General features: G+C 47.4%; 1 protein-coding gene across 1 annotated transcript; it reads right to left on the reverse strand.

Moving 5' to 3' along the window:
* Positions 1–1289: 1289 nt before the first annotated feature.
* Positions 1290–3614, reverse strand: LOC119162004 (transcription factor HES-2-like). Its single transcript, XM_075887609.1, has 3 exons — positions 3564–3614; positions 1585–1861; positions 1290–1324 (listed from the first exon to the last, which is right to left on the reverse strand). The coding sequence occupies exons 1-3, from the start codon at positions 3612–3614 to the stop codon at positions 1290–1292; spliced, it is 363 nt and encodes a 120-aa protein (XP_075743724.1).
* Between the last annotated feature and the right edge of the window lie 8734 nt (positions 3615–12348).

Raw genomic sequence — 12348 nt, forward strand, 5'->3', positions numbered from 1 at the left:
ACTGCAACGGTGAGTAACTTATCCTGTTTACGTTGGTTTAGTTTGTCATATTTTAGTGGTATATAGATGTTTCGTGATCGAATCGAACGAGCAAATCAAATCTTAAACGACGGCAAAAAATGTTCTGTTCAAGTCTTCTGCACTAATTGACAGACGTTGTTGTGTAACGAAAGGCGTTTTGTTAAGTGTCGAGCAACAATACACTACAACTTGCAATGCAGCGTCTCTTAAACGGCTACCACGGCCTCCACATTGGCTCGTTGGAGCCGTCGGGGTCCAGTCCTTCGTCCCTGTGCAGACGGTAGTCGCGAGGTTCGTCCTGGCACCCGGAGCGGAGGAACATAACGGCGTCCGGGGAGGCAGCTTCGCCGTAGTCCGAAGACGACGAGTCCTCTTCGCTGACGTCGCTCACGGAACCTGCCTCGTAACCATAGTCATGCAGCCTCGCTGGACTTCGGCGTCCAGGTTGAAGGTCGGGTACGTCACCGTTGGTTGACGAGACGGCTTCGTCGGCGTAGGCCGGCTGTATGGTGGCTCCGCCCGTACTGGCTGCCAGGTGGTGCAGCCTGGACTGCAGGTGAGTCAGCAGCGTGTCCCGCAGCTGTGGCTCCATGGCGTTCGCGTACCGGGACACCTCGAAGACGCAGTGCCGGTAACCGTCATGAAACCGCTGGGTGCGCTCGACCTCGTCGTGGGAGTCTGCGAGATTGCAGGCACATGGCGTGTGAAGGTAAGGTCTCTGGTATATACTAAGTCATCCAGTTGTGCTTATACAAAGTGATACATAAATGTGAGGAAGAAGGCTGGTGAATCAGCACTGTCGATGGGCGTGTAACGTAAAACATCAGGTAATATTTGGATACCGGGCTATCTTGTGCAAGTCAAGTAGTTCGGTGGCTAAGGAACAACTTTTTATAGAAGAGAGAACGAAGAAAGACAAATGCAATGTCTAGTGATGATGGCTTGTATTGTCAATGGTACTTTCTTATCATTATAAGTGTTTATCATAATTGTGTGGACTACACGTGCTTGTCATTACAGCCTCACTTTGCAATTTTTTCGCTCATAGTTGGTCAGTCTATCGACAGTTTAAAAAAATAAGTGAGGGGAGATGTTGGGTTGTTTTGATTGTCTGATGCCAGAGAAAGGTGAGTAGTAGTTGTGGAGATAAAATACTGTCCGTATTATATCGCAATAAATAATAATTAACAATTAGCTATGTAATTTAACTCCTGAAGACGGGTCGCATGTTCTGATATAAGCACCGCAAAGTTAAAAAAATACCAATTTTATGCAGAAATGACCAGCAACGAGGGCATTATATCTGAAATTCGCAAAGATGTTCGGAAAAGGGTCATTATTTATTGACAGATGATGTGCGATTTGGTAACGAAGACTGGGCCAGTAACAAATATTTCATAGTAACGGCCTTCTGTCTCCTTTTTCTTTTCTTTTTCCAATCGCGATCTTTGTGCAAGATGCCTCTGGTGGTATTATCATGGATTCGATTTAAATGGCATCGGTCCGTAGTCTGATGTGATGCGAGTTTGAAGAGACAATGGGTGCAAAGATGTCGTTGCTTACCACTTTCGAGCTGGAGCTGCCGCTGTCGGAGGAACTTGACGGTCATCTCGAGGATGTCTGCCTTCTCGACGCGTTGTGACCGCGAGCTCTGCTTCTCGAAGGTGCCGCCGTCGTTAGCCATCAGGAACCGCTTGAGCTCTGATAGGCAGTTGTTGATGCGCGCCCGGCGACGCTTCTCCATCAGGGGTTTCATCACCTGTAAGAAGTGGGAGAGGAGGGTGCCGTTTTTGATGAGAGGTGAAGATGCTAGCCTGGTGTGCTTCAAGGTGGTGAAATGCTGAAAAAACGTTGGTGCGACATTCTTATGCAAAAGGGAGCTCAACGTAGTACGGAAAAAAGAACATAAAAAAATAAGAGAGAGCGCTTCTTCTTTTCACATTGTTCTTTTCGTTCGTATACGTGACGCTCTCCTTTGCCCGGGCATACTATACTCCACCACCTGAGTGATGTGATAACATCGCTGAACACACGAACACCTCATGGCTCAATACATGTGTTCGTTCAACAGCTAGCAATTAAACGTTAGATTGATTCCCAAGGACGCAGCTTTCTGGTCAATAGGTAGAGATAACTTAACGAATGCGAGATTAGAAACTACATTTTTGAAGACCTTACGGTAGTCCTGAAGGGAAGCATACTTTTTTCCCCCGCAACCATGCGTTGAGCATCGCCTTCACAGCGTTATAAAGCAGAGCGGTTAAGACGGAAGCTTGCGGCGTGTTGTAGATAAAGAACGATCAGAACCATGACTCCGCATGTGCTCAATCAGCACCCAACAACTCTGTAGAGATGACTTGAAAAGAGAAACTGCAGCGCGTATAACCCCTGATCAATGTAAGCCATGCGTGCTTTCTCTTTGTTAATTTTTATTGCACCAGTGTGGCAAGCAGTGATACTTGTCGAATATCTGTGGCACAGAAGCATGATGAACATTTTACACCAGAGATTTCATGTTCGACGTTTGCGTATGTGGTAGATACAAAATGACAGAAAGAAAGCGAAAGAGAGAAATAGACAGAAAGAAAGGGAAGAAGGAGCGAAAAAGATAAAAGGCGGAAGAGCCATTACGGGGAGAGATGCAGAAAGAAACGCACTGAAAGAAAGAGAAAACCAGAGAGAAAGAAACAAAAGACAGACATAAAAGGATGAAAAAAAAAGCAGACAGTGAGAAACAGACTAAAAATATAAAAAGGAAGCAATCATAGCCATGTATACTACAGTACAAGAAAGGGTGGGAAAGAGATAGCTGGGAGGGTAAAATACTTGCCAAGACGGCATAATTAGGTGCCCTACAGCTTTGCTGTAATATGTAGTAAATGCAGTAAAAGCTGTTTTTTATTTTGCTTTTTACTACAAGTTACACTGCAACGAAACCCTGTGTTCACTTCAAGAACCACGGTTTCAGGTTCGACAGTCGACCAACGAAAATCCAACGGTCTCACTTAAGCCCATGTTTATAAGAATGCGTCTATATAACCGTTTAATAGCGTTTCAAAATGAGTTTAAAGCGAATTGGAACAAAATATCAAGTGATATGAATGAATGAGACCTTTGTTGAAAAAAAGGACGATTCTTGGCCGCTGTTGGGGATGAGGTGCGAAATGAGTGAGGTTATTAAATGGTGATGACCAACTTCACGTCACGCCTTTGCACGAGTGAGTCGACCCCTCCATCGTTCGAAGCAGGCCACATTAACTGCAGTATATTGTGAAAGATCTCTGCGATTCATGGTCAGGCGTTATTAAAATTTCGTAGAATTGTCATGTCGGCATAAAGTAACCGATATCAATGCACTGCCATCAAACAAAATTTTTAGTTATGTTGATGTCCCCACTTCTGATGGCACTTCTCGACGACACTTACAGAGGGGACTTTGAAATTGGACAAAGATCGTTCGATGGTGTTTCTTTTGCGTTGATAATTAGGTACTGCTCAATAACCATCTGGAATCGCGGCTGACAATGCTCAGGACCACTCACCTTTCTTCTGAGGAACGCCGTCGATGGTGAATGGCAGTTAGGCGATTGCATGGTTGCTCAGATGTGTCCCTGGACTGGCTTCACAGTGCGTTATTGAAGACCTCGTCAACGACGTATCATGTCTCGAACGACCGAAAGGACCAGACGACCTTTCCAGCTACGTACGATTGGCACGTGCGACGAGCGAGACCTAATGAGCTTGCGCAGGTCCCAGAGTCCCGGAACACAACGCACAAGTCCGTTCAGGTGCTCTTTTCCGGGGACGGGGACGAAACTCCAAGGCACGCGGGTGACGTGGTGCTGGGTTCGGCGGGCGGGAGGGGAACCTCTGCTTCTTTGATTACGGAGAACTCGCGTTCTAACGCGGTCCCGTGGGGGCAGCTTTCTTTTCAAGGCACGTGAAGACGTGGAGAGAAGGAAACGGGCAACATTTCTTATTTCACTTTTATTTTTCTTGTCACCATGGGCAGGGAGGGGGCTAGGGGTACTGCAGAAGCAAGGGACACCACGCATGCCTCTCCTGGGTTATGTGGACTTCCCCGTTTTGGGACTCCCCCTCCCTCTCTCTACCACTTCTCCGCTATTTTTCTCCTTCAGCCCCCTCTCGCCCTCTCGGAAGAGCCCCTGCTTCTTGTTACGTAGGGAGATAGAAGGGGCAAGAAAGTGAGACCCCCCCGTTCGGGAAAAGACCCCTTGTGATGTGTGGTGCGCGTTCAAAGTGCGCGCCTTCGAAAAGTGCGCGAAATTAAAGGATGACCGAGTGCACGTGCTGGGTCGCCTGAACAACGACGACGCCGAGGACCGGTACACGTGAGAGCGTGGAGCGCAAGCATCCAAGACCATAAAGAAAACAAGGGCCAATGGCTGATCACCACGGAGTTTTGAAAGGCCAATCAGAACGAGACAAGTGGGCCAGAGCTGAAGCAGGAGCCTGAGCAGACCAGAGCAAGGGGAATTCGAGGCAGGCAGTGCAAGCGGAAGGTCGTCACCGGACCGGGCGCTGAAGATGGGCCGTTGGGTTCCGGACCCGAGCCTACAGGACTTCCACCGGCCGGGGCCTCCTGCTGTCGGGTTCCCGCTCCAAAGGACCGTGGCCATCCGGTCCTGAACTCCTTTCCAGAGCCTGCGGACTTCGGTTCCGGCAGGCGAGCTACAGCCGTCGGGCTCCGGGCCCGAGCTGTGCGCCCAGCTGCTTGACTAGGTCGACCCTAGTTCCCGGACGCGTAGCCACCAGCCTGCGTTCTCCCGTCTCCGACGTGTCCACGCTCCTCAAGCCGAAACCATCACGATTTGGTAGGGCTTTTCGACGTGTCGCCAGCAGCCAGCGTTCCTTCGTCCTCGTCCAGCCCACGCACTGACGCAGGAGTCACGGCGTTCCGGTTTCTCATCACCGCCGAAAACCAACTTGTGGGTGAGACTGCACCGATACTCTTGCGCTACTCCCATCACTCAGCCCCTTTCGAACGTTAGGTTTAGTTACTGACTTTGAACGTTTTTGTTGGGTGTTTACAGATGTGTTTCGTCATGTCCAGTCAACTGTTTATTAAGTGTTTTGTTTTGTGAGGAATCTTTGCCTTTTTTTCTTTTCAATTAAACTTTTTGTGTGTTTCTTGGAAACCGAACGGCTTTGTCCTTATTAACAAAACTCTCTGAGGCTCAGCCCGGGAGAAACAAATCAGCAACAAGAACCACGCATCACACCCCTGCTCCCAGTCCCGCCCACCGTAACCCCCCTGCTCTACGCTGGTTTCTTTTTGCTCCTCGCTGTAGAGGTGTACCGTACCTACCGCTTTCCTTTCTGCGCCTTTAGCACCCCCTCCCCAGGCCCAGTGCCCTTCTCAATGCTGCCTTCTTTTCTCCCCTATTTTGCTTATCGCTGACACCGTGGACGTGTTTTGTTGTTTGTCTATTAATCGCGCCAGGCCCTCCCTTCGTCCGTACCCCATGCTTCTTCTCGCGTCGCTAAGGAGTGTTTAGCAAGTGGTGTGTAGTGCCCGCTGACTCTCCAGGTGACGAAATAATGGTGACTCCTTCCCAGCAGGCGCAATACACGCGTCGCGCTCGCTCGCTTGCTGCGTAACCACTGAAAAGTTTTTTTGTTAACCGGGGTGGTTTTCTCGGTGCCTTCTCGGCTGTGGCGTCAAAGGCTGGCTGGCTGACTGGTGACTGTCTACACCGGTTCACGAAAAGTTCGGCAGCACAGATGACAACACAAGCGCTTCGACGGGGCGCTTGCGGTGAGACCGCGTAGGCGTACAAAAGTTGGCGGAAGAAAAATTGACTTTTTTCCGCTAATGGATGTGGTTAAAAAGACCCCTTTCGGTACGGAGCTTCTGTTCGCCACACATGCATTATACTTCGTGTGAAATAGTTGCTTAACTTCTCACAAGACCAGTGGGAAAGCCGACGCTGCTCTTTTACAAGTTCTGCACGAACTGAGATCATATGATAGGTGACTAGATAGACGGTATGCTGCGGCAGCTCTGTCATCAGTCGCACTGCCAATGAACACGTCGAGTGCGCAACTTGTGAGGGTTAATACATCGGCTAGGATGTATTCGAAGTTTTGCCTTCAACGGAAGTTGTTTTGTCGCTCTATAGCCTCTATTTCAGCTCTATAGCCGCAATAGGCGTAATAATTTTATGTTGAACATTCGCGAGAATTTAGTGCTTGCCAAATGTTCCGAAGCGATGGTGTCTGAAGGGACACAATATCTCGCTGATCCACTGTCTGGTTTCCAAGAGAAAGCGAGCGTGCGAAAAGAGTGGGGGGTCGGGGTGGGGCACATATTTATGTGGGCAGATCAGAAATTTGCCGGTATAACATAGAGTCGCAGCTAGTTCAGGAGCGGGTTTATTGGAAAAACGTGGGAAAGGCCTTTGTTTTGCAGTGAGCGCAGTCAGGCTGATGATGATGACTCTGCGATGATGTACATTCCATGTTCCTTTCATTGTATAAGATACTGGAACAACGAATGTGTGGCCCATACGTTATGTTGAAGTGGTGTCACACAGTTCACTGCTGATTAGGAAAACATTTCGAACGGTGATTGGCTTGCTTTTTCACCTTGCGTAAAATAGTCAATCACCGCCGTAAAAATCAATCTCGATCAGTACTAATCGTGATTAAAGCTTACCGCGTGAAACCAGTATTAGACGTTTGCTATCGTCATTCCCGTAGCGACTAGCTTGGAAGTTCTGATAAAAACAAATGGCAAAAATAAAATGAAATGTGTAAAACGAACAACAAGGTTTCTTTCTCACATATGTTTGCGACTTCAGGCTTGTTACAGGGGCACAATGAGCGCTCATTATGTCGAAAATAACGGGGAAGTCCAGACCATACTGCGAAAATTAGCGCAGAATTAGGAATTAGATGTTGGTATTATCTAACAGCTTTTGCTCATACGCACTAGGTATTAAACACAAAACTCATACGATCTACCATACCAGCCTCATAAAGGACGAGCACTGCATGGCGTGCATGCTGTAGAGATATAGGGACTAATTGTGAAAGGAATACGCTTGTAACTGTAGCACTATCACTCTGACAGTCTTGTAAGATAATGCGCTCAATATACATTTGAACACCTGAATTAGTTCACATATCACGCCACCCATTTTGTTTTTTTTCTATTTTATTTGAACCATCTTCCTCCTTCTCTCCTGGGCCCTCTTGGTCCCCTTAGATATGTATATTCTACATATGTATATTAGCGTGTAAGATATAAACATCTTCTTTCCAAGAAATAAAGCAAGAAATAAAAATTAAAAATAAAAAAAATCTGAGAGATTTGATTTTGTCAAACTACGAGAGCAAGCGATTCTGAACCTTTTGACTCGTCAGAAGCTACTTAAATCTCCGTAATCTCTGGTGGACATGGCCTGGATCAATCTGCAAAACACTATATGTGTCTCAAACACGCGTAAGGTGGGCCGCATGCGACCCGCGAACCATCTCGCTTGCGGCCTGCAGCCTGCACATGACTGCTTAAGTCGCTCCACATTTCTTTTTATTAGCAGGTATTTTCGTGAACTACACAGGCGCGACCACTCTTAAGTACTGATTTCGTGAGGCACCTCATGAGTTCTTGATGTTTTGAAAATTAAGCGTGGAACAAACACTATATTTCGGAATCAGCGTCTATATCTCAGTCAATTTCAATATCAGTATCGACATGTTGGAGACCTTGAATCGTGTCTCTTTCAGACATGACCTGTATATGAGACAGCGGAAAGGCTCTCTTTCTAGTGATAAGGCTTGCAAAAAATTCGAATTCCTCCCCTCCCCCCCACGCCAGACATTCACACTTAACTATCAAAAAACATTAAAGAAACATCTAGAAACATTCCTATATCACATATATATAAGAAACATTGCTATAGCACATTCAAAAGCTGGCGTCTTTGTTTCAAGACACTATGTTTTTGTAACTTTACCATTCAAGAGAAACATTTATATAGCACATTCAAAATCTGGCGCTTTTGTCTCAAGACATTGCGTTTTATGATTTTTCCATTCAATGTGTACCACGATGTGTCCACCCAACAATCTCTAGGGATCCGGTAACACACCATGCTTTCTACAAGTTGACTTTTGATGATGGGCAAATACCAGCGAATATCCGAGTGCCTGGGAATCTTCCGGGAGCATGTCGGTTCCATTGACGTCAATACCCTATGCATGTACGAGCTTTCGGCGATATGGGTGGTAAATAAACTGCTTGCGGCTGCCAAAGTGAAGACCCTTCGGGTTTCAAGTTGTGCTTGCCATCGCTCATATTCACGTAACCTGGAGCCTTGCAGCTACTATCTGTTTCCTAACTGATCGAAAATCTTGAAAGGACATCATTCTGACGACATTTTTGACGTCAGTCATACTTTTCAGAGCTGTTTAGACAACCTATAGCGTGTTTTTTTAAATTAAAAAAAACAATCAACAATCTAGAAAGGACATCTGTGTTTGAGGAGGGATGACTTTGATTAATTGTTTACTTTTACATCTGTGACTATACACTTTCTGCGCAAAGCCGGGAACGTTTCAGCACCCCCTCGTGTAAATGTGCGTTAGCGTTGCGGCACTGTGTACCAGGCACCTCAGGTTCATGAAACTGTCAAAAAAGCGATGGATTCCCAAGTGGGTTCTGTAGTAGTCACACTGGGCACACAATGACAGAAAGCTCGTGTCGTGTTTCAGTACGCGCTCAAGTATTGAACTACAACAAAACGACCAACGAAAGATATGCAACGTCTTCGATCGGTCGAACAGTAACGCGCGACACTTTCGGATTCGCGCTTCGAGGTGTTCATTCGCGGCGACGACACAAAAATGCACGTGCATGCACACCGCTCGGAATTCGCTTCTCGCCTTCGTCTAGCGGGGCGTTTCTTTCCGCTCGGAATTCGCTTCTCGCCTTCGTCTAGCGGGGCGTTTCTTTCCACTGTCTGAACGCGTCATTACGCTCCGCCGATTCTCCTCTGTCGAGCTGGCCATGCGGCAACGGGTAAACAGACCGAGCGTTACCACGAAGCTTCTTGCGCTGCGTGTATACGTGCGGACGGTCTACACACAGGGCAGTCTTCTGAGAGACCACAGCTTAAAAGGAGCGAGACGACCAGGTTTCCGCCGCATTAGATCGGGTTTCTGGGCAGCCATTCGATGCGGTCAGTTCTGTCGGGTCCATGTGGCGTGAAACTCCGTTTGTCCGGAGTTGCAGTCCGGGCACTGAGAAAGAAGGTTCGCACGTTGCGAAAAAGAAAGGCTCCTCCTACACATCCGTGCAATGGTACGGCACCCTGAGCTAAAGAGCTGGAACCTCAAGGGAAGGTGGTTCCGGGAGTGCAGTGAAGGCAGAAAGGGTCCGGCCAAAGCCAGAAGGTGTCTGCGCGTAACGCAACAGCCCCGGTCCAAACCAAAGGGTGCACGCGAGCGACCGCGCGCCCTTTCTGCTGTCAAAATATTTCAGGGCGCCCGCGTGAAGGCGACGCTTCCTTTCAGTGAAGTCGTTCGAGCGGACATCTTCACCCCGCAGCGGGGGCTACCGCCTCCGCGTTTACATAACAAACGGGAAAGATATCCCGCACGAACCCCGCTCACATATACGCATGCAGGGCGAACGGGATAGACGCTCCTGTCGATGTCCCTGACCCGCAACTCGAGCCCGCTGCATAGACTATGTAGCTTGCTTCACCACCTCTCACCTCTTCACGCGTTTCTTTCTGCTGCCGGCCATTTTCGGGTACTGCGTGCGGTTAACCTCAGAGAGAGCGGCGTCGAGAAATGATGGCATGACTCGGTGTCGTGCCTTCGAACGCTTTCTCTTATGCCTCCAGCTGCGGTCGGAGCGACCTCGGAGCGATCGTATACGCCTCACGAAAGGAGTCACACGTGTAGATGTGACTTGTTCTCTATGGATTCTTTTGTTATTGCTTAATGGGGCTGAGAAGGAAGGATATGGCCTTAAGATGCAAATTTTCAATACCGAAGCGACCGTAGGGTTATGGTATGCGGTTACCAAGGTGTGAGAATGGCAGCGTGTTTCTAGATTTATTTTGATTCTATGCTAAGTTGGCCGCGCTATGCCTGCCGTCATTGATAGCCCTGACTTCGCCTAATTCGAATGTTTGCTCTTTTGTGGTAGCACAATTTGGTGTCCGCCGCAACAGGCTATAGCTCGACGTTCGCATTACACGTGTGTGCGAAAGTGTGCTTGAAACGGTTCTTTGTCAATGTCTACTGCTAACTTCAACGTTTTGCAGAGGTAAGACGAAGCTATTATTCGACTCAAAAGTTACACTGAGCGCCTATAAATTGTAGCCAACGTAAAGAAAGTCGACAACTCAAAGAAAATAAAATGTAATTAAAAGCAATATATAAAATATATATGTGGGGGCAGTACTTCTGGGTGACACATGACAATGACAGTTACGTGCAGTGTTGCAAGCTTAATTATATGGGCATGTAGAGGTGTTCTGTGCTTTGCGACGTGGTAGATGAGGATTAAGTTGGCTTTATATTGTGAGATGATGGCAGAGTGAGCCTAAGCGAATGCACGATAGAATACGCGTGTATACGCAATGGCTTTCTACTTATTTGCTGCATGTATATACAGATTACTACATATTTGTCAAGTGAAACATCATGACATGTATTCGTGTTTAGCACGCGTTGCTCTTGCTTCAATATGTATACTGGGCGATGAGAAAACGTATGTCAACTGTTTCCCAAAGCTTGACGAAGAGCAATCATTTGCAGTTTATATTCAGATATAAAGCCGTCGGAGTCGCATTTTGTCAGGCCCAGCAAGACTCTATGTCTGACGGTGGTGTATCATCTAAAAAAGATGTGAAGCAAAGCTCATGTGCAGTGGCATGCGTTGCTCTAAATTTCCGTTAGGAGTAGTGCTGTACGCATCTACTTTTCAGCAGGTTTTAATCAAAATTCGTCACTTTTATGCTTAAATGATGATGAATGGCACAGACGTACGCGGAAGGCGTCGTAGCAGACCACCATGAAATGAGTGTAATCTTTACCGGATGGCTGCCAACGAAATTCAAGAACACCGTGAATGCAGGTAAGGTACCTGTATAACGGCAATTGTTACGAGCTTGCATGGGTATTTGTTGCGATGCACAGTTGATAGACAATATTGCTACTCGACAATCGGCGGTAACAGTGACCAATCAATATAGTGCATCTGTGCTCTCGGTTTTTTATTCTATCATTCTGCTCTGTTATTTTGCATCAGTGAAACAATGAAAATCACAACAGAAAGAGAAACAGATAAAAGCAATTAATGGTACACTGGCAGTACTATCCTTGAGGTTCTCAATCTATACCATAAATCTAGCCCGTCGATCATGCGCTACAAGTTTCCTCTACCAAATTTTACTGCGTACAATACCCCTTATAACGCATTTTCCTCCGATCTGCCTTGAATGCATTGTCTGTCTTCTCCATTTTTTCTAATTCTCTCTTCCCATTATATACCGTTAATAAACCTAGTAAGTATATATACGTAAGTAAATCACAAATGCGTGTACGGACGACTACAGTGCGTCTCTTCCTTTTTGATTTCGCTTATCGACGAATCCTTAAGACCACTACAAAGACGCACGCGTACAAAAGAAAAGTCGATCAATCGACGTAATTAAAACGCAAACACAGCTGCCAGTGTGTACGACATCGGAAGTCAAGCTCCAAGCTCTGCCATAGCGGGCGCTGTGGCATTCCGCTGCTTCCTTCCGCATGCATCCCTCTCTTTAACTGGGACACTTCGTCCTCATAGAATTCCCGCAGGAAACACTGCGGTGTCCACAATGGGTCGCTCAGCGCGGAAGGAAAACCGCCGACTTCCTTCGTTCCGGACGTCCCGCTCCGGTCTCTTCGGGGCTCGGAAACCCTCAGACCGCGGGTCGACCGCAGCCCGCGCGGTTTCCACTCATTCAAGGCGTTTTAATCTCTTTCAGTCGCGGTTCTTGCGTTCAGAAAAAGCTTCCATGGTCTAGACCCGCCACCGCTTTCTTAATGTTCGTGAGCGATTCGTGACGCGATACAAATGAGTAGAGGATGCAGCCGTAGAAGCTGCATCATACAGCAGTCTGAAACGTATAATAATAACAAAAGAAAAAGCAGTACCCACAGGAGCAGGACACCGCGACACCCTTACCTGGCATCCTTTGGATGCGGCCCGCCCGGAAACAAACACTTCATGACCCTGACCGATGTCAACGTGGGGCGACAGAATTTAAGCGCGTCGACCTGTGCGAGCCTGTGGGTGGCCCG

This window comes from Rhipicephalus microplus, chromosome 3 (assembly GCF_043290135.1).
Source record: "Rhipicephalus microplus isolate Deutch F79 chromosome 3, USDA_Rmic, whole genome shotgun sequence".
NCBI classification, from domain to species: Eukaryota; Metazoa; Arthropoda; class Arachnida; order Ixodida; family Ixodidae; genus Rhipicephalus; species Rhipicephalus microplus.